This window comes from Mus caroli, unplaced genomic scaffold (assembly GCF_978045245.1).
Source record: "Mus caroli unplaced genomic scaffold, Mus_caroli_1 scaffold_13, whole genome shotgun sequence".
NCBI classification, from domain to species: Eukaryota; Metazoa; Chordata; class Mammalia; order Rodentia; family Muridae; genus Mus; species Mus caroli.
In genome coordinates, this window is record NW_028227268.1 from 36,663,982 (window position 1) to 36,686,653 (window position 22,672).

At 52.5% G+C, this 22,672-nt stretch overlaps 1 protein-coding gene across 1 annotated transcript; it reads right to left on the reverse strand.

Moving 5' to 3' along the window:
• Positions 1–13,507: 13,507 nt before the first annotated feature.
• On the reverse strand, positions 13,508–22,612 carry Tbx2 (T-box transcription factor 2). The gene is made up of 7 exons (XM_021176853.2): positions 21,916–22,612; positions 20,570–20,837; positions 19,500–19,646; positions 18,309–18,385; positions 18,049–18,212; positions 16,964–17,601; positions 13,508–14,905 (listed from the first exon to the last, which is right to left on the reverse strand). Exons 1-7 carry the CDS (start codon positions 22,308–22,310, stop codon positions 14,459–14,461), a joined length of 2,136 nt encoding a protein of 711 aa, XP_021032512.2. The 5' UTR covers positions 22,311–22,612; the 3' UTR covers positions 13,508–14,458.
• Positions 22,613–22,672: the final 60 nt, after the last annotated feature.

The following is a 22,672-nucleotide window of genomic DNA, read 5'->3' on the forward strand; positions in this document are numbered from 1 at the left end:
CACACTCCACACACACACACCCACACCCACACACCCACACACACACACCCACACACACACACCTCTTAACCCCAAGGTTGGCTTCTCTGAGCATGGGACCTCCGATTGTGGGGAAGGGAGCTACACCTACAATCCCAGCACTCCTGAGAAGGCGGCTTTGGCCTTCCAACCTTGACCGAAGACCAGCTCGCTAGCAATCCGCTGGCCTTCAGGACCAGTTGGCAATACTTGATATCCTCAAGGACGGAGCAGTTACTGGGGTCTCAGCCCTGCTCAGTAAGGACAGCTATTGTTACACTCCCAAGACAGCATCATGCAAGCTGGTCTGGTAAATCCCTCTAGGATGTGTATCAGTCCATGGGCCTTGCTCCTCTAGAGACTCCTGACTAATACAGAATTTTACTTTTAATGTTTGTACATCATATAAGGTGAGGCTCCAACTTCATTCTTTGGCATATACAGTTTTCCCAGCACCATTTGTTGAAAGGGGTGTCTGTCCTTTCCTCCATGGGATATTCTTGTCACTACTGCCAAAAACCAAACCCCAGGGATGGAGAGAAGGCTCAGTTATTAAGAAAACAAATTGTTCTTCCACAGGACTGAGTTTGGCTTCCGGCACCCACATTGCAATTCATAACCAACCATTTCTCCAATCCCGGGGTCCAATGCCCTCTTCTGGCCTCTGTGAGGCTTTATACACACATGGTATATACACACTTACACACACACACACACACACAGAGAGAGAGAGAGAGAGAGAGAGAGAGAGAGAGAGAGAGAGAGAGAGAGAGAGAGAGACTAAATCTTTAAAATTATATAACCAGAGAGCAGTTCAGTAGTTAAGAGCATTTGCTGCAGGGGACCCAGGTTCAGTTCCAAGCATACTCACAGTGGCTCACAACTGTCTATAACTCCAGTTCCAGGGGATCCAAGGTCCTCTTCTGGACCCCACAGGCACCATGTGGTACATATACATACATGCAGACAAAACACTTATACATATAAAAAGTTAACAAATCTTTTTAAAAAGTTTTAAGTACTCAAGTCTCTAAAATTAAAAAAAAAAAAAGATCAAATCCTGTAATCTTAGAATTTAGAGAGCCGAGGAAGGAGGGTAACAAGTCAAGGCTAGCCTGGGCTATATAGCATGATTTTGTGTGTGTGTGTACCTGTGCGTGTGTGCATGTACCTGCGTGTAAAATCAGTGTGGAGTGACAGACCACTGAGTAAGAGCCTTGCTGTATAAGCATGAGAATCTGAGTGTGGAGCTCAGCATCCGGGTAAATAGCCCAGTGTGGACAGGTGCACTTAGAACCCCAGCACTTTGTGGGGTAGAGACAGGAGGATTGCCGGGGCTACCAGGCTGCCAGCCTAGCTCCAGGTTCAGTGAGAGACCCTGTCCCAAATGAATAACACAGAAAGTGATAGAGTGGGACACCAAATGTTCTTCTCCAGCCTCCATAGGCACACATGCGCATACACACACAGAGAGACACATATATACATACATGCATACATACATACATAGACACTCATACAGATACACACAGAGACACATATATACATACATGCATACATACATACATACATACATACATACATAGACACAGACACTCATACAGACAGACACACACACAGAGACACATATATACATGCATGCATACATACATACATACATAGACACTCATACAGATACACACACACACATATATATACATACATGCATACATACATACATAGACACAGACACTCATATAGACACACACACACACAGAGACACATATATACATGCATGCATACATACATACATAGACACAGACACTCATATAGACACACACACACAGAGACACATATATACATGCATGCATACATACATACATAGACACAGACACTCATACAGACACACACACACAGAGACACATATATACATGCATGCATACATACATACATAGACACAGACACTCATACAGATACACACACAGACACATATATACATGCATGCATACATACATACATAGACACAGACACTCATACAGATACACACACACATATATATACATACATGCATACATACATATATAGACACAGACACTCATATAGACACACACACACAGACACATATATACATGCATATATACATACATAGACACAGACACTCATACAGACACACACACAGATATACATACATGCATACATACATACATACATACATAGACACAGACACTCATACAGACACACACAGACACATATATACATGCATGCATACATAGACACAGACACTCATACAGATACACACACACACATATATACATACATGCATACATACATACATAGACACAGACACTCATATAGACACACACACAGACACATATATACATGCATATATACATACATAGACACAGACACTCATACAGACACACACACACAGATATACATACATGCATACATACATACATACATACATACATAGACACAGACACTCATACAGACACACACACACACAGACACATATATACATGCATGCATACATAGACACAGACACTCATACAGATACACACACACATATATATACATACATGCATACATACATACATAGACACAGACACTCATACAGATACACACACACAGACACATATATACATACATGCATACATACATACATACATACATAGACACAGACACTCATACAGACACACACACACACAGAGAGACACATATATACATGCATGCATACATACATACATAGACACAGACACTCATACAGATACACACACACACATATATATACATACATGCATACATACATACATACATACATAGACACAGACACTCATACAGATACACACACCAAACATTGTGTAGATTATTAGTTCAAATGGACAGTGGAGTCAGTAGCCTTAAAGACCCTTTCTGGCACAGAGAAGAACGGACAGGACCTTTGAGAGACCATCCTTTCTGTGACAAGGGGCACAGTAATGTGGCTTGACTGTGAAGTGTCCCCCAGAGGCTCACTTGTTTGAACACCCGGAGTCCGAACGCTTGCTGTTTTAGAGGTTGTGGAACTTTTAGGAGGCAGGGCCTTGCTGGAAAAAGTGGCTCATGGGAGCCCTGCCTTGAAGTTTTATAGCCCAACCTCATTTCCTGTCCACTCTCTGCTTCCTGACTGCAGATGCGTGTGATCGGCCGCTTCACACTCAGGCTGCCGGGCCTTCCCCACCATGAGTGACTGCGTTCCTTCTTAAAGTGCAGGCCAAAACAAACCCCTCTCTCCTTAAAATATGATATTTTAAACGTTTTTAAATGTAAATGTCTCCTTAAAATAAAATATAATAAATGAATAGAAGTAAAAGCAAGCAAGGCAGAGTTCTGGGAGGAGCCGGTGGACCTGCATTTAAGGTTCTGTCACTCTGTGCCTCAGCAAGTGACCTAGCTCTTTGTACCACATTCTCCAGGCCTGGAGAAGAAAATTCAGGCCAGCTAGAGATGGCCATATGCCATCTGTCTGTCCCTTCCCTGCTCTGGCAGCCAACCCCCCACAGCCTGTTTCTCAGCCTCTTACCTGAAGGGTGGATAGATGACCCAGCCTGACCAATTTTCCTGTCTCTCAAGGGAATATATGACCCTCACTGGGGCCAACAAGTCCTCAAGTGATTTGTTCTATTCACAGAGAGCAGGGGACTTTCTCACCCCATGAGAATGTGTGTGTGTGTGTGTATATGTGTGCTTGTATATGTATATGTATATGTATATGTGTATATATATATATATATATATATATATATATATATATATACTCTTGCTTTTCTCATTCATGTAGAAGAACACATTCCACTTTTGACTTAGGTTCATTTGAGTTGGGCTTTGATGACCAAGAATCCACCCATCCCTGACCGGTACATCTCTCTAGTGACACTGTGGAATATCTGGCTCTGACCAAACCTGGCTTTGTGGCATAGCCATCCCTGACCGCAGTGATGGAAAGGGGGTTGTTTGTGTGGAAGTAGGTGGGATGTAGGCATGTGACTACAGAGGGGCCATCGCTCTGGGATTGTCAAGGTGGGGCTAGAGAGAGATCCCCTTCCCTCTCAGCCCCTCAGCTGAGTTCCATAGCTCCCAACTGTCTGCAGCCAGACTCCCTGTCCCGAGAGGTTCATCTGGGGTTGGAGAGAGTGACACCAAAACAGAAAAGAGCAGGAGAAGGCATGAAGGTCAGAGCCCAGGACACACGTGGCTGGGCCCCCAGCCCTCTGCAGGCCACTCCCCCTCCCAGCCACTCCCCCTCCCAGCCACTCCCCCTCCCAGCCACTCCTCCTTCCAGGGGTGTGAATGATGCCCTGGATCTTCTCAATAGCTGGGACTTTCTGTCCTGGTGCACGACATGGAAAAGGCCAGCATCTCTCTGGCCACATGGCTCTCGATGCCAGGTGTCTGAAGGAGACCAAGTCTTCGACAGAAGGAGGTAAAGCCGAAGTGCATTTGGGACCCTTCTCTGCCACCTTACTGAGCACTTACTATGTACCAAGCTCTGTCACATGAGCCACAATTCACTAGTAGACAAAGTAACACTAGCGTTGTGGTGGGAGAGGCGTGCAAACAAGCAAATAGAGCACAACATGACTAAACGGGAAGGCAGGGCAGGCATGCAGATGCTGAAGTGATGATCAAGGACACCATCCCCAAGAGACAAAGCTGGGACCAAGGAGGAGTGTGCATTCCTGGCAGGATCAGGAAGTGCAGGGTTGGAAAAATCACAGTGGTTCCTGCCAGGAAGCGAATCCCAGGGGGTGGAGAGATGGCTCAGTGGTGAAGACCCAGGTTCCCTGCCCAGTACCCACAGGGCTGCTCACACACACCATCTGCAAACACTCGCAGCTTTAGCGGCTCTGACGCCCCCTTCTGGCCTTCTCAGGCTCCTGCATGTCTGTAGTACATGCAGATTAACTCCTGAAGGGTTCCTGCATACATACACCAAAAACAAAACAAAAATCGTCTTACAAGCCAAAAAAAAAAAAAAAAAAAAAAAGCATAGGAAAGAAAAGGGCCTCTGGGAGAGAATGTGCACTCTTGGTGTAGCTGCATCAGGGCCTATGGTGGTGGTAATACACAGCCAGCTTGTTACCATGGGAATAGAGAACCATAGAAAAGGGGCTGCCTCTGGGTGAAGCAAGCACATGAAGCCTTCCACTTAGATGTACGTGAGCCTGAGTCTTCATCAAGGACACCCGACATGAAGGAACAATCCCAGGTGCCTTCCCTGTGCCCCAACACTACCACCACTTCCCTCGAGTCACCCTTTATAGAACCTGCCCTGGATCTGGGTTTTCCCTGCCTGGAATAGGGAGAAGGAGAGACCTGAGCACTGGCCCAGGGTATCACAGAGAACCATTACCCTGGCAGTGGGAGAGGGCCTAGAAACATTCTGAGCTTCTAGAATGTTGTCAGGAACCCAGACATTTGTCTGATCGCCACAGGCACTGATGGGAGCCAGAAGGCGAGCACCTGGAAAGAACATATATCAATGAGGAGAAGGAGTCCCTTTATCAGCAAGACCTGGAGAACTGGATTGTTGATAGGTCAGTGTGCCCCAGCAAAGGACAGGATAGGATAGGAAGGTTCCCAGAAAAGGTCTGCAGGGAGTGCAGGGCACAGAAAAGGACACAGGCCACCCAGAGGTTGAGCCCAGAAGAAAGACAGCTGCCCTGTGAAGGTGACAGTGGAGGACTGGGTACACCAGGGACACTGTGCAGGGAACAGCAAGTACAGAGATCTCTCAGACTTAGCTGTCTGCTCCACAGCAGAAGGACACAGCATCCTGATGAAGCGAAGTGGTTGCTTCACTATCTACACACTAGCAGACTTCTCCCTTGGCCCTCTTCAAACTAAGGAGATATAGTCTATTCCCAGACAAGAACACTTTTTGAGGCTCAAGACAGTTAAGACACAAGTCGGGTGTGGTGTTAGTCCCAACACTTAAGAGGCAGAGACAGGAGGATCTCTGTGAGTTCAAGGTCAGCCTGATCTACAATTCCGGGACAACCAGAGTTACATAAGCAGACCTTATCCCAAAAAAAGAAGAAAGAAAAGAAAAAAAAAAAAAGAAAAGAAAAGAAAAGAAAAAAGAAAGGAAGGAGAGAGAGAAAGAATGAATGAAAAGGAGGAGGAGGAGGAGGAGGAAGGGATTTGAACCAGGGTATCACTGGCTGCCGCACAAGGCCCGTGCATGTAGTCACGTCCTGCAGCACTGCTAAGCAGAATGTGGAGGGAGGCACCTAGAGAGGGCCAGACCAGGGTAGGCAAGGAAACCTTGGTTTTTGCCTGTGACAAGACAGATAGCGACTGTCTGGACGACCCTAGATCCCCACCTAGTGGTCGGAAAGAGCCATTGTTTTTAATGGCTGGCGATACCGATCCAGGCAGGTCATTTCACCCACCGGCAAAGGAACACATTGGCCTGAGCCCGGAGTTCAGGAGAAAGAGTTCTTCCAGCCGGCGCAGGCGCACACGCACTAACACTCGTAATCTTCCTTCTGGGAGGTGGCGAGGAATTTATTAACTTCTAGATTTTGTCCCCCAGTCTTCCACGCAGGCTTGCCCTTCATGAGAGGCAGTGCGCCCCCAGGCATTATACACAGAATCGCCTGATCTAATGTGATCTCTGCTGAAGTAACTGAGGATGGTAAAATGACACAGTCAATGACAGCTATCTGCAAAACATTGTGCTAGGTACCCAGCTCAGAACAAAGGTGGCCAGAAGAACCCTGGAGGAACCCAGTTTTGAAGAAAGACAGCCCAGCACTTTGCAGAAGAAGGCCCTGAGACAAGGTCACTAAGAGTAGGCTAGAGCAGAGCCTGGAACACGGTTCTGGGAGTAGGCAGGACCCACAAGGACCCCATTGCTAGGCTAAAGGGCCAGGACCACCCTGAAAATTCTATAGCCTTTGAAGGGCTTCCTCATCTCAGGATATGCAGGGAAGGCTTAACCAGCAGACAGCAGGGAGGCTTCCCAAAGGTGGCCGGCAGAGACACATGCCCTGGGTGGCAGGAGCAAAGTTTTTGCTCCAAAACACATAGGGTACCAAACTCCCAGGGGACAGAGAATTATCAGCCTTGCTGGAGAGCACGGTTGAAAGACTAGTCGTACATGTAGATAGCCTGGAACCTTCTATAGCAGAAAGACGTCCTCTGGGACACGCACACGCAATCACCCAACCTGAGCCTTGGTTCTGAGGAGGCCTTGTCTGGCTAGGACTGAAGCTGAAGGCTAAGAGGAATTCTCTACAACTTACTCCAAGTGGGCTTGGAAGACGACCTTTGGTCTAGGGCTTGAACAGGGATGTCCTGTAGGCCCTGCTTCCAGATGGTAAAATTCATTCATTGGTTCATTCACTCATTCATTTCTTCTTTGAATGCTTTCTGTAGCCCTCTTCTTTGTTTGAGCAGTTTTCAGTCTGGGGTCTGAGCAATGAGCAAAAGAAACACCAACTTGGGCTGGAGAGATGGCTCAGTGGGTAAGAGCACCGACTGCTCTTCCAAAGGTCCTGAGTTCAAATCCCAGCAGCCACATGGTGGCTCACAACCATCCGTCTGACTCCTGGAGTGTCTGAAGATGGCTACAGTGTTCTTACATATAATAAGCAAGTAAATCTTTTTTTAAAAAATAGAAAAGTTAAAAAAAAAAGAAAGAAAGAAACACCAACTCTGCCTTAAGGGAGTCAATGATCTTGTAGGTCACAGAGATTTGATGAAATATCTGCCCTCCCCAGAGGAGACATGGCAGACATGGGGTCTGGTAGAAAAGACTGAGCCTCAGAAGGCAGGGGCAGGAGAGAGCCTGCCTGTCTGTCTTTAAGACAGGATATCATTATATTGTACAGGGTAGCCTAGTGCTCCCCCAACCCCAGTCTCTCTCTCCTCTCTCTCTCTCTCTCTCTCTCTGTGTGTGTGTGTGTGTGTGTGTATTGTTGTTGTTGTTGGAGGAGGGAGTTTGTTCTTTGAGATAGGAATGTCACTGAGTAACCAGGCTTTCATCTATTGGCAATCCTCCTGCCTCAGCCTTCTAAATGCTGGGATTACAGGCATGAGGCACCACACACAACTAACCTCAAACCTTGTACTCTCCTGTCTCTGCTTCCTCTATGCCTAAGTGTATGCAAACAAGACTGTGTTTGCATATGGTCCAGCGGGAAGGGGCACCTGTACAGATGTATACTTATGGCTATTGGTGTGCATGTGGTCTCTCCATGCGCCTGTGTGCACAGGTGACTGTGGAGGTGTGGGGGATGGGTGAGGGATGACTTGCTCCGACCTAAAAGGTGTCTATTGCACAGGATATCAGTGATGCGACCAGAAATCTTATGGGCAAACCTGGAAAGCCTAAGGGCAGACACAGCTGCTCTGAGAAGGGAGGAAGACCCTGGGTGGGGACAAGAAGGAAGGACTGCGCATGTGCTCTGCGACTAGATAAAAATTACCCAATGACATCTGTCATGTCCAGAGACCACGGAGCAGGAACCCTCGAGGCTCTGGGAAAGAACACTGGCTTGGGAAGATTCTGTGACCTCTCTTCACCCGGAACAGGTCTAAGCCTTGGTTTTTCTCTCTGGAACGGAAGTTCCCATTCCAAGAATGAGAAGGAAATGTGTTTGGCATGGGGTGGGTGGCCCACAGCTCCTCTTGTCAAGCTGAGGAGCAGCTGCCATGGAGCCAGAGGACATCCTGTTCTCAAGAAATAAAAACAAGAGTGAAGACGGGCCATGGCTAAGTTCCCCTGCTAGACTGATGTGAAGCCAGCAGCCATCTTGGTCTCCTGGGCTTGTCTCTAAATCAGGCTACTTCTCCCACAGCCAGACCCTGGCCAGGACACCAGGGCTCAGCATCCGGCAGTCAGCAGAGGTCATGCACCCAGCCCTTTTGTCCCTTCCCAGCTGGGAGCCTGACTTATACCCACCATCACCTCATTAGCTGCTGCTGCCAAGGGCCCTGCCCACTGAATTGTGAAAGAGCCTTTTCCTTTATTTACTGGAAATCCCGGAGCCCTTCATTTCTCTGAACCCCAATGTCATCTCCCATGGTTCATGGTCACTATACTGCCCCTGACTTGGCCTTCACTGAGAGCGAGCAAGCCCTCATGAGAGAGTACTCTGAATGCCATCAAGCCTTCAGTTCAGGGAAGGATTGAGCCCATGTAAATAGCCCAGATCTAGGGGATACCCTTTAAGAAGGGGCCTCAGAAGACCCTCCACCGGTACCGTTTTCTCTCCTTGGGGAGAACCTGCATTCAGTCTGTCAGCAACCCCATGGTGCTGGAGGCCAGAGTCACCTCACAACCCATAGGATGTGCCCCCTCCCAACTGTGCTTGGTGGGAAGGTTGAACTGTGACAGCCACATCCCACAGGGACTGGAGGCAGCTGGAGCCAGCTGGTTCCCTGAGGGTTTCAGAACCTGGAATGTTATTTCCTAATCGGGAATTCATCCAGGCCACCAATCCTGACCCCAGTCCAAGAAGCTTAGCAACAGTCAAAGTTCCCAAGGTCTGTGAGTGGCTCTGCCTATGTCTCAGGCCTAGGTTCCTCAAGGGTTAGGCCCTTGTTCAGGAGCCGTTGAGGTCGGGGAGGGGAACGCTTCAACTAGTCTCTCACACATCACTTTGGGTTTGGTCCACACCATTTACTTTGCCAATGGAGCTCAGAAAAGAAAGTCGTACTGTTCAGGATTTCATGGCTAGAGGCAAAGGTTGGCTTTGAACTTCTCTCTCATTCAGTTTTCCTACTGAACATCTGCTTTGCAATAGATGGGCATCAAGTGACTGTTAGATTACCAAAGGTTTCATCCTATCCTCTGGCATGCCTTGAAGGGGAAAGGTGCTGAGACTCTGGCTGGGGGGAGGCAACAAGTTGCTGGCTAAGGAAGAGAGGCAAGACTGATGGAAACTGGGCAGGTTTCTATCCGTGTGCTCTTAAAGAGCATATGTAGACTTATTCTGCCCGTGCGTCGAGCTGCTGGCATCTTTGGTACTTAGCTCCCAAAAATTTTCCCCACTCTGAGTGTGCCATTTGTTAGTGACCGGGTTTCCCCTCTTTACCCATGAGCGTCCAACTCAAACCTGACTCAAAGTCTGGTGGCTCACCTCAGAGTCGTTCTTAGCATCTTCGGGAACTACTGAAGACCCAAAGCCTCCTCAGGACCTTTGGTTGTCTTGTAAGATTTAACCCTTGGTCCTCAAGTGCACTGGTCCCTGGTGCATACCTAACAGTCTCTTCATGTGACCTTGACGAGCTGAGGAGGTGGAGGTAGGAGCTGAGGAATGTCTTAGCCAACACTTACACCCAAGCTTGCATGGTTCAGTGGAGCCTCACACTCCAGAAGGGCCAGAGGCGTGTTTTCCAGTGCTCATAGCCCTGACTGTGTTTCCAAGAGGCCAGGAAAGCCAGAGGCAAGCTCCTTCCCTGTCCCAAGAAGAATCTGAGTCCAGCCAGGCACATCGAAGGCCATAGCTTCTAGGAGCTGGCACTGCAGGGCAGCTCCAAGAGAAAACCCCACATTAAGTTTTGAGCTCCCTCGTCGGTGCCCGCAGTCGGCAGCCCACTCAAGTCCCTGGGCCTGGACCTACAGTGGATCTGAGATCCCTCTCCGTGCCCATTTCCCTGGACTCACTGCACCTCGGGCTCTGGCAGGGAGTGCTGGCCGGCTGCTTGACCGGGCCCTGTCCTGGAGCGCCATCTCGTGGGAACCTGGGGAGTCCTGAGCAGCCAAGTGAGTTCGGGGTCCTTAGCCCAGCAAACCAGATGGACAGACACGCACTCCAAGGGGCCTAAAAGAAACTCGGAGGGGAAAACAGTCCTCCGGGCACCAACACTTTCCCTGGTGGGTAACCTATCTGCTCTCCAGAGGACGCGGCACAATGCCCTGAGATCACCCAGAGCGCCCAGCCCCCTCCAACGCACGGGGTCGTTCTCCCCGCTGACTCTTGATGGTTGGCTGGACTCAGCCTACCGGGAGAGTATTCCAAACTTCTCGGTCAAGGGCGGAGAGGCGGAAGGAGGATGGGAAAGGAAACGAAATTGGATTTAGGGTCGCTCCCAAGGTGGGAAGGAGGGCTCAGAGTAGCAATTCTGATCTCTCCCAAAACCTTCCCTCCGCAGCGGCCTTCGCCTAGAGAAGCAGGGGGCGTGGCCAGAGCCCAGGCGGGGCGGGGCCCGAGCTCAGCCGGGGCGGGACCGCTGTTCGGGAGATCCCGCGGCTGCTTGCTCCTCCCCGCGTCCGTGAGTCCGCAGCCGCCTGGGGAGGCTGAACCGGGTTCCACGCCCTCCGGGAGGGCAGGGCCTTCTGCCGAGGCTCAGAAGCCCTGCACCGCAGCGGGAAGTTTGGAGGAAAGAAATGGCTCGAGGGTTCGGAAGCCTCGGATTAACCGCGTGGAAAATGCAGTGTCCAACATCTCGGGATCCATTCAGTTGCGCTGCTAGGGGTCTCAAGGAGGCTCCAAATTCTGAATCTTCGAGTTCTCGGGTGGATCACACCCAGTCCTAATACAGCGCACACAGTTCTCTCAGACCCCACACTCCCCCATTGAGTCTCTTGGCGACACGCTTGGTCATCCACTTAACAGACCTCAGAGGCCCCTTGGTCACCCACTTAACAGACCTCAGAGGCCCCTCGATACCCATCGCTCACACACTCCTCTCTGCTGACGGATTTGCCATCCAAGGGCCCTGGTGGCAGGTCCTGAAGGGTTAAGGCAGCGGGTACACGGGCGCTTGAGCTAATTGGCGACCCCCAGAGACAATGAAGGCTGGAAGGCTGGGAAGGCTGGTGGCTTAATTGGGCCTGGGAGTGGCCAGGCCTTTGTCTGGGACAAGGCCCAGCCCGTCGGCTGCAGGATTCCCCAAGCCGCACTTGGCCTTGCAGCTGGGGCCCAGCGGAGCACTGGGGCGGCAATCTCGGGAGGGGGTGTGTACGGCCGAAAGCAGGGGAACGGGAGGATTTTCCAAACCTCGCTGCAGGCTCGGAAATAACACCCTACCCGAGTTGCTGCGGCCCTGCCCACCACCTCGTGTGCTGCCCCCTGGTGTCCGCAGGCCGAGGGGGGCCCACAGCCAAACTCTCGGCATTCTTTCCTGGTTGAAAGCGAGAGGCAGCAAGATGCCAGTGCACACGTTGCTTTTTTTTTTTTTTTTTTTTTTTTTACGGGGAGTTTCAACCCAAAGTGACCTCAAATAAACGTAGAGATAGGGAGAGATTCTATGCGAAGTAGGGAGGGACTTTCCTTGTTCCTGCTTGGTTCGTGAACCACATTGCCTAGTCAGTCCAAGCTGAGCAGAACAGGGGAGTCATAGCTCACCTAGGGTTGGGATGAGACCATCTACACACAGGCACGCACACGCACGCGCGCGCACACTCCACACTCTCTACCGAGGGAAACTTGAGGCAGCCCTCTCTCAGAGGAGTTGGACAAAGTTTTTTCCTCGTAAGTGTGTCAGCCCAGGAAGGTGTCCGGAGCATTTGGAGTTCCTGAAACTTTCAAGTCTACCTACATCTTCACTCTGCCCTTCAAATCATTCCTGATGTCCCTGGGCGAGTGGAAAGTCAGACACGCCTCAGAGGTTCACAGTGTCTAACAAGGCAATCTTTTGGGTTGGACGTCAAAACCTCCTGGACTTAAAGGGATGAAGACGGGGTGCTCAACGACCACAAATCAGCTCCTCTTTACCGACTGCTTCGGTTGAGGACAGAGGCACCTGCCAGCTGGATGAGATTACTAGCTGTGGCCTTCTGGAGCGACGTGGATGGAAGAACCCAGCTCTCCTTAACAGAGGGGGTCTTAGGGAAGCACCAGCCCAATGGGACCAGTGGGACACAGTGGGATTTCCTTGAAAGTCGCCAGCAAGTTGATGCAAGGAGGGGACTGGAGATAAACGAGCTGTAAGGAGGGATTTTTAGGCCAGATTTTCCCAGCAGCCCAAACACCGAGTGATTCCAGAAGGCTGGGTGATGGGACAGAATTCTGGAGTTGGTGGTACTGAAGAAAGATGGCCGCTACCTCCTCCCCAACACACACACACACACACACACGAAAGGAGAAAGAGAAGAGAGCAGGGCCCGGTTCCCCGGATCATGTACCCAGGAAGGTTGAAAGGAGGGGTGATGAGCAGGTCCACAGTGTCCTAGAGAGGGAGTCCGGGAGTCCAGGCCACTCTGTTTTGCGTTAATCCTGTGACTAGGTGCGGGGAGTGGCAGGAGCTGCGGTCACATAGAGTGACCAGCAGGGGGAGCCCGGGCCGCGGGCCTGGGTCGCGGGGGCTGGGGGCGGAGTGGCGCCTCCAGGCCGGACCTGAGCCGGGCGCCGACGTCGGCGCCTCGGAGCCTCGCGGATCTGCTCGCGGCCGGGCTGCGCAGCCGCCGTCGCCCAGGTGCAGCTGCGGGCCAGAAAGGGGCACCCGTGTCCCCGCCTCAGTCCCTTCTTCAGCGCCCACAGAGCCCCAGCCCCGCGCGGCCCACAGAGCGCACAGCGCGGGTCACTTCGCATGATAGCGTTTTTATTATTTTCTCGCTTCGTTCTCCCTCTGGAGCAAAAAGTGAAAACCTGAGGTGGGGCCCGTGGGCCGGGCGGGCAAAACCGGGGTGCAGAGGCTGAGGGGTCCGCAGGGTGGGCCTTCCCTGGGGTTCGGTGCCTCCCCCTTCCCCAGCAGCCAAGGATCCTGGGGCCCTGTACAATATAGATGCTCATGTAAAATGAAAAAAATTAAATGCTATGAGTTAATCTCTAAATATATGTACACAGCAATGTACACCTTCGAATAAATTAATACGAATTTGTATCTTCTGGGAACCTTAAAGCTTATTTACACAAATTACCATTTATTTCATAAATATCTTTTGCCCCCTGGGGACTCAAAGAAGAAGTGCAACTTCCTCCGCTGATCCAGAAGTGGACGTAGGAATGGCGCCTGTCTTTTGTGGGGTAGAGGTGGGAAGACCAAGCGGACAGGACTCCTCCTAGCTCAAGTCTACGCTGACTTCAGGCTCCCCAGGTTCCAGCATCCTCCACACCAGTTTCTCAACGACATTCAAGCCCAAGGCCAGGGATCCTGGGATGCTTTCCGAAGGAACACCTCTACCCTATGCACCTTTTGGCTTCCAAAGGGACCGCTGGAAAGAGGCCACCCCCACAGTGTTGAAAGAAGGAGGTACCCTGGTAGTTGACTCTCGAACAGAAATTTGCATCAAATCCAGGGACTCCAGAGTGACTTGTGTTCCGGATAGACTGACTCCTCATTTAGACCCCAGGGTAGCGGCCCAGATCCCCGACCTGCCACGCGAGGCTCTATTCTGACCGCTGAAGCCTGCTTTTGCTTCTTTATTTAAATAAATACCCATTCTGTGCTGTACACGTCCCAGACAGCCGAGGCAGAGAGCCCAGCCCGGGAGGCTCGTGTGGCAGCGCAGCAGCCAAGCAGCCCCTCACTTGGGCGACTCCCGGCCGGGGGAGAGGGCTCGCTGACTCTCTAGCCCACTCACCAGTCTCTGGATGCTCTGCAGTTCACTGGCCACCTCTTTGGCTGAGCCGCTGGGCGATAGGGCCCCGCGGGATGGGCCCCCCACTTTTCGGAGAGCCAGCTCAGGCAGTGGACTGGGCTCACGGCTATTTCCGCCCTTGGAGCCCTCCGCCGCCAGCCCGGTGGTAAGGAGGCTAGTGCTAGGTGGGATGGTGACAGGGATCTGGTAAGGGCTGAAGCGCAGGCGGGGCCGGGCACTGCCCAGAAATGGGCTCCGTGATAATGAACCAGCGGCTGCTGCGGCGGCAGCTGCAGCGCTGGTGGCGGGTAAAGCGGAGGCGGCGGCGGCGGCTGCTGCCATGTAAGTGTACGGGTAGGGAAAGAGGCCTCCGAAAGTGGGCATTGGGATTCCCTGGAAGAAACAGAAGGCAAGAAGGGTTAGACATCTGTCCGAAGTGTCTTTAAAGGTGGTAGCCTGAATACTGCAGATAACCTTTGCCTTACACCTTTAGGCTATAAAGCCAGAATTCACATAGCTATAAAACCTCATGCTCACATGAGGAGATAAATGAGCCAGCGTGCCAGGGCCAAATCCAGTGAGTGTGTCCATCACCTAGGGTGAGATGCAAAGGCCTGGTGTCTCCCTGCTCTGTGCTGTTTGGTGCAGTAGGGATAAGGGAATAAGCAGCAGTTGGCTGAACTAGTATGGGCCTAGAGAGAAAAACCAAGACAGGCATGGGGCCAGGTGGCAAGCAGGCAGCTGGGACTGTCATATGAGGTCCTGCTCATTTAGGACAGCAGTTCTTCCATGCCTTAGAAACACAGGCTTAGAAAACAGGATGATCAAGTCTCTTGCTTGCTCGCCTGTCCAGGGGTCTCCTGCCTCAGCTGGGATCAAGTCACAAGTGACAACCAGTTCATAAACTGGCCTGAACGTTTGACAGAGAACTGGCAGGACTTCTGTGGCAGCTGAGGACGGAATGCAGGCTTTACTGGTGGATAGCAGAGCAGCCAGGACACCCTGGACACAGGACACTCAGTTCATAAGGCCCCGATTGCTACAGTTTGACCTTCGAGATAATGGCTTATATTCTAGAATGTGTGCCTGTGGAATGGGTGATACCCCTCCACCCCCAACAGTGCTAGAGACAGAGGAAGCCCAAGTCCTGGTTCAAACAGGGAGAGCCCAAGAAGCAGCTTAGTCTGTAGGAATAGAAATGCTTGCAAGCCCCACTGTGTACTTCAGACCTGGCACCTCAGGTTGGAAGGAGGGGAGGAAACGTCAACTTTCCCAAAATTTGGCTTTACCTGACATACAACTATGGCCTTATCACCTAACAATTATACCAATTGATTTCTCATGAGTTCTGGGGTACTCTTTCCCTGGATTTCTGCCTATTGACCAGGCCAGAAGCCCCAGGCTTCCCCATGTCCTCTGTAATGACTATGGTTTATTGGGAAAGAGGCATTCACATCCATAGAAAGCCAGAGCTGCAGCTCAACCCTCCAGCCCAGAGTCATGGGGATTCGTGTATCACAGGCATTACACAGACCCAGATGATAAGCTCTGTTCAAAACTCATTTCAGACTCCCCCTTACACACATATTCACTTCTGAACCAAAGCCATTTTCTCAAAAAAAAAAAAATCTAAACTCCTGTTTTCCTTCCCTGGAGATATGATCTCAAGGGTTCAATTTGCCAGAAACCTCAGAGGGAAGAAACCGAATGAAGGGATTCCAAATCTTTCCGCAGGGAATATTCCACCCAAGTAACTAAAGAGGTTGCTGTGCGCATCCGATCTCCTTATGCCTCTGGCCACAGTTTCATAAACTCTCCCCTGGGAATTTAGAATTTCAGTAGGAGGTTGTGGGGGAGCTAAGGCCCCTTCCCTGGATGTGGCGGGAGAGTTAGGGACTCGGAGTAGGGCAAAGACCAGTCTTGTCACTTGTCACTAGACAAGTGGTCCTAGAGGACCTCATAGGGGCCAGGAATATCTGAGAGGTGAGTCATTTGGGGAGTCAACTGTCCAGAAAATAACTCAAAATTCCCTCCTTCGTTCGTCCAGCCTACAGTTTTTCAGAGCCAATCATGAGATAAAGATTTTTCTTTCTCAAAAATTTCCTAAGACCAGAAAAGTGAACCCCATAAAACCCAGGAGCAACCCTCATTGGTCATTCAGAAGAGTTTTTGAAATGTGCTCTCTCACTTCTTGCTGGGGTTATAGAGGAGCAAACAGGTCCAGAGAGGACGAGGAACATTCTTAAGGTCACACAGGGCTCAGAAACAATGTCTTGGTTAGATCGTGGGCAGTTTTAACCTTTCAGGTCTAGATGGCTTTCCTGCCTATAGGTTTTGGTTTCTCGGAGGATCTGAGTACCTATAACCTCTCTCAAGTTCTCCCGCGCACCTCAGCCACCAACAAGCCGCTGCGCCCCCCTCCTTCGGCTGCCGGCAAATCACAGGCCTTACCTGAGATGCCAGCATATGCTGGGAGAGGTGGAACGGGAAGGGAGCCGCGGTGCTTGCTGCGCTGGCTGCGGGACCCAGCCCGCCTGCGTCCAGCCCCGTCGCGGTTCCAGGCGCGGCGCCTCCGCTACTGCCACCGCCGCCTGCCACCGAGGCTAGCAGATGACCCATGCCCATGGCGGAGAAGGCTCCGGGGCCCATGGCGAATTGTCCTGGGTGCAGGAAGAGGGGCTGGCCAGCTCCCAGCGGCCCAAAGAACTGCTGCCCATGCAGGTGGCTGGAGAAGGCCAGGCCGGGCAGATGGCCCGCACCCAGGGGGGACGCACTGTCTGTCTGCACCACCAGCGGCGCCAGGCTGGACTCCTTGCCCTCACCCACGTCCTTGCGCCCCTCGTCCTTCCTCCGGGCCTCAGCACGCTCCTTCTCCAGGCTCCGCAGGCTAAACGGGCCGTCCCCACCGCCCTCCGTCGGTTCCTTGCTGCCCCTCTCCGGGCTGCGCCGCTCCCGGGAACGTTCGGGTTCGGTCAAGCGAGCGGGGCTGGCATCCCGCGAAGGGCTGCGGCCCAGGGACGCTGCGGAGCGCTCCTCGCCCGGTCGCTCCGGCTCAGGATCGCTGTCGGCTGCGCCCGGCTTCTCCTCCGCTACAGAGAGGGAGGGAGGGATCACGGGTTATCCGGACGCCGCCGGAGACCGACGTGGCGCCCAGTCCCTGGGAACCTGGACCTGGTCACCGCTACTTTAGACAGACCAGCTGTTAGGAAGGTCAAGTTGGGAGAGCTTCTAGGGGCAGCTGCAGGTCACATAAATCAAGACCCCATTCTTACACTGGAAGAAAACGAGCCCTGGAGGAGAAAGCTTATTTCCGACCACATATCCCACAAGGGGTCCAGCTCAAAATTCTACCAAATGTCCTGGCTGCCAGGGAAAGTCCTTATATGGGAGTACCAGTTTGGAAGTCCTAGCCACATTCCGGTAACTTTTATCCAGGACTTTGAGATTAGCTGAGCAAAAGACCGACTTTAAGGCGCACCCTAAGGAGACACTTCCTTGGTCCTTCCCTCCAGACTCGGATCAACTATGCCGCTCACCTCGGGCCCGGTGCAGGCGCAGAGGGCTGGGCGCTGCGCTGGGGGAGGGCAGTGGTTCTCGCGCAGGCGGAGGGTCGCAGGACGAGGCATCGGATTCAGCGCCATCACGTTCAGGCTTACAGTGCTCCTCATACAAACGGAGAGTGGGCAGCGTTAGCTGCTTCCTGTGGGCGAGCAGAGGGAGCGGTCAGCCACCATTGCATCCTCCCTGCTTCCTGCGACCAGGGGTACGCGCAACAGGCCATCGGCTCCTGTCTCACCTTTTCTCCCGACGGCCGTTCCCAGTGTCCCGGAAGCCCTTGGCAAAGGGGTTGTTGTCGATCTTCAGCTGTGTAATCTGTGGGGCCGAGGAAGCAGTACTAAGTCAAGACCTGATTCTTCAAAGCTGGCCGGGGGCACCCCGAGGTCAGCAGCTACAAGCTACACAGTAGAGAGCCGGGGTTGGGGGTGGGGTCGTGCCACCCGCCTGGGATAGTACGCAGAGAGGTGAGGCTGGCAGGCAAGCATCTAGGAAAATGACGGGATCTCTGCATCTCCAAAAGCCTTATTCAAGAAATAATCCCTCAACACGTACACACAGGCCAGAGCAAGCAAAAAGGCTCACGTAGTCACAAAGGTTAAACTATTCCTCACTGAACACAGACAAACACAGTGCCCGCACACCCAAGTCCGCAGGTCTAGGCAAAGTCAAGTCATTGAACCACTCACAGGCCCAGAAGGGCAAGTTCGCAAAAAAAATTAAAAATAAACAAACAAGCTTGTATAGAATTCAACGAATTCACTTGCTTCCACATAGAGCTAAGACACTCCATACAATGTACCTGGCCAGGCAGACCCCTGGTTTACAAAGACACAACCAAAGACACTGGGACCCTCTCATTTAATCCATGGAGATCTATGAGACCATTTCACCTAAAGGAGAATTCTCTCAGCCTCCCCCAAAGGGCCTAGGGCCTGGATGGACCCAGACAAGTGGCTTAGAGGAGCTCGCCAGGGCTGTGCCACCTGTCCCACTCTTTGGCTCCCTTGGAGAATAAAATTTGGACCCTGAGTTCCTAGCATCTGTAGAGCTTGGGCAGATTGCCCCAGGCGCCCTCTTTTCATTTAGATTCCCAGTCCTGAGCCAAGAAATGAAGGAATAAAATGTAAAAATGTCAGCGGGAGCCTGAGTCTCTACTAATTGCTAAGTAAACATCTCCACTCCAACTATGGCCCAGCTGTGTTGAGTGCCTCGGGGGAGTATGTGTGTCTGTGTGGGTATGAGTGGGAACCCGGGGGATTTATGTGGGTGCTGCTCTTCTGAATCTGAGTGGGTGGTGAGTTCTTGAAGCTCTCTGCAATGCTGCTGCTATCAGGTGGGTTTGAATGGAGGGTTGGTGTCTGCAAATGTTGGGGGGATAGAGACAGAGGGGAGGTAGGGGCCAAGTCCACTCCCCACTCCCACAGCACACCTTGTCATTCTGGTAGGCAGTGACAGCGATGAAGTCAGTCTCTGGGAAGACATAGGTGCGGAAGGTGCTGTATGGGAGCTTCAAGATGTCATTGGCTCGCACAATGTGGAAGCGCGGCTGGTACTTGTGCATGGAGTTCAGGATGGTCTGTGAGGAGCAAGGATTCAGCCAGCAGTTCCGTGCTATTGAACCGACAGCTCTCTCTCTCTCTCTCTCTCTCTCTCTCTCTCTCTCTCTCTCTCTCTCTCTCATTTTTTTGTTGGTTCACCTGCACTTCATTTTATATTTTCTCATGCTTCCCCCCTCCCTTCTTCACAGCTATTCTTTCTTTCTTTGTCGCTGCCCAGTTGGAAAAAGAAATGAAACAAAACGGAAAGAGACAAATAACACCGCCTCCGTTCTTTGACTTCACTGTCCCCTAGCATTTCTGGGTCCTGAGATACAAGGGAAAAAAAGTGTGTGTGGAGGGGTGCTTGAGGAATGGCTATAATACACTGGGAGGTTCTCTTTGTCCAAGGAACCCCCCATCATTTGCTAGGAACTTGGCTCAGGTAGAAATGAGGAGTTCCTCATTACGTTCCCTGGCTGGACATCTGCCTTAATAGAGCAGAGATCTCCAGAAGGCCGGAGGAGAGCAGATTTAATGTCTGGATTCCCTCACCATAGGGTAAGGGTTAGCTACAGGAGACAGGCAGGTGTCCAAGCTGCATATCTCCAAGTCCTTAGCAGGGTGACCTCCACAAGACCCGGGCGGCTTGACCCATTCCTTACAGTGCCTGCTTTACCCTTGATTCTAGGAGGGGGCTCTCAAAATTCTTTCAGAAAAGAACTGAGATTGAGAGCAACCCCCCCCCCCCCCCGGAGCTTTCCACAAACAGTCGACATACTTTTCCTCAGGCTTGCAGAACAGGGCTCTGGAAGCCTAGGCCCAGTTTGCCTGGGCCACAGACAGGGGCACTGGGGGAGGGGGCTCAACTAATGATCCCCTCTAGAAATCCTCTAGCTTCCTTCCACCCACTCGACTGTGGGGGCCCAGGCTCTCAACACCTTCCCAACCTGCCCACACTCACAAAGCCATGCTTGTCAGAAATGTTGTTGGTCAGCTTCAGTTTGTGGAAGGCCACAGGCTTGGCCATCCACTGTTCCCCTGTGGCCGGACTGTCCGGGTGGATGTACATGCGTTTAGGCATCTCAGGGTCAGCTTTGCCTGCCACCATCCAGCGGGAGTTGTGAAACTTATAGCGGCAGTCATCAGCAGCCACGATGTCCATTAGTAGGATGTATTTGGCTTTCTTGTCCAGGCCGCTGACTCGCACCTTGAAGGGGGGGAACATCCGCCTCGGAGGGAGGGAAGGGGGACATGCCATTGGGACCCGGCTCTTCTTTGTCCCTTTACCTTCCCGACAACGACGCGACATCCCACCTGAAGCTTCCCTATCTACGTTTGTCACAATGTCCTCCACTTGTGCTGTGTTCCTACTGCTACCCGGAAAGACCCAACCTGTGCTTCTTACTCCCTAGACATCCTATTTCTGCCGGCCAGAGCCTGTTTTATAAAGCTTTGATGCGTTTTGCACTCAGTCTGGAGACCTTTCCTCCACTCTGATCTGAGATGAGGGTTGATGCCCAGGAAAGGAAACTAGGCCCTTTAGAGATACGCTGGGCTTTTCTGAATTGCCTTGAAATTCGTTGAGAGGAAACAAACTCTTGGGACAGGAGTTTAGCAAGGTCTTTGTCTGGGGGAAACGATTTAGAGGCTTAATCAGGGAACCCTAGCCTAGAATTTCGGGGGAACAGGGTGAACCTGAGGCCTGGACTTTCAGAGACTGATGTGCTGGGAAGATTGGGGATTTTATTTTTCTTCTGGCTTTAAGGCCTCAAGAGGTGGCTGGTCCAGTGCTCCAAGCTCCAAGGACAAGCAAGAATCTCTCCAAGGCCTAGCTGTGGGCTCAACAACTCTGCCGGAACCAAGTGGTCAGCCTGGAGCTAGCAGGAGGCGGGATGCTAGTCCCACTATGGACTCTGGTGATCGGAGCGGAGAATCCGGGAAAGGTCCCTTTTCTTAGGAACTTCCAGACCGTCCAGGAGACGGAAAAAAAAAAAAGTGAGACTGCAAGGGGCTGTGGAGACCCGCCAGAGTCTCCGGGGCTTTGAGACTCAGAACGGTTGGGACTATTCTTTAGGAACGTGTTTTCGTTTTATTTCAATCGAGAGATGTTTGCTTTTCTTTTTCTTTTTTAATTCGCTCCGGAGCCAAACGAAAAAAAAAAAAAAGTCAGCTTGCTTGTCTGTGGAGAGGAGTGTGGCGCCAGGGCCGGAGCGGGGGCAATCCGAGAGAGCATCGGCCCAGCGGTGGTGGGTGCTGTGCGGTCCCCGAGCCCGCCCGCCCAGCCGTTGGCCGCCCGGCCCGTCCTACCTCCCGGACTTGGTGATGACCATCTCGGTGCCCAGCTTGTGGAACTGGTCCCACAGCTCCTTGGCCTCCAGCGTCACCTTGGGGTCGTCCTCCACCTCGTCCTCGGGTTCCAGGCTCTTGAGCGAGCGCAGATGCGCGGCGGGCGGGTGCGGGCCGAGTGCCGAGACGTGCAGCCCCGCCTCGGCCGCCGCCGCCGCCGCTGCTGCCGCGGCCGCCGCCCCCGCTAGGCCCGGGTCCGGCAGAGGCTTGGCTAGCGCGCCGGGCGGCAGCGCTAGCGCCGGGAAGAAGGAGGGCTGCGCTGCCGCCAGGAAGGCGGACATGGGGAAGTCGGCGGGCCGTGGCGCGTGGAACGGGTGGTAAGCCATGGCGCTGGCTGCCAGCGCCGGCTCTCTCATCGGGACATCCGGCCCAGGCTCCTGGGAGCCGGGGCCGGGGCCGGGGGCGCGCGCCTCGGACCCCCGGCCCGGGCGGCGGCGCGCGCGGAGGACGGACGGCCCGGGCGGCGGGCGCGGCAGCGGCTTCTCCCGGCTCCCCGTCCCGCGCACCTCAAGGGGCGCGGGGCTCTGGACGCGGGGGCGGAGGGGGTGCTGCGCGGGGCTGGGCTGGGCTGGGCTGGGCTGGCTTGGCCGGCTCCGGCGCCGGGGACCACGCGCGACTGGTTAGATCTTGTCCTGATCTCTGGAAAACTGTGACTATCTCACATGTCCTGCCCTGTTCGGATCCCCTGCGCTAACGAGCCAGGCCCCCCTTGATTGCT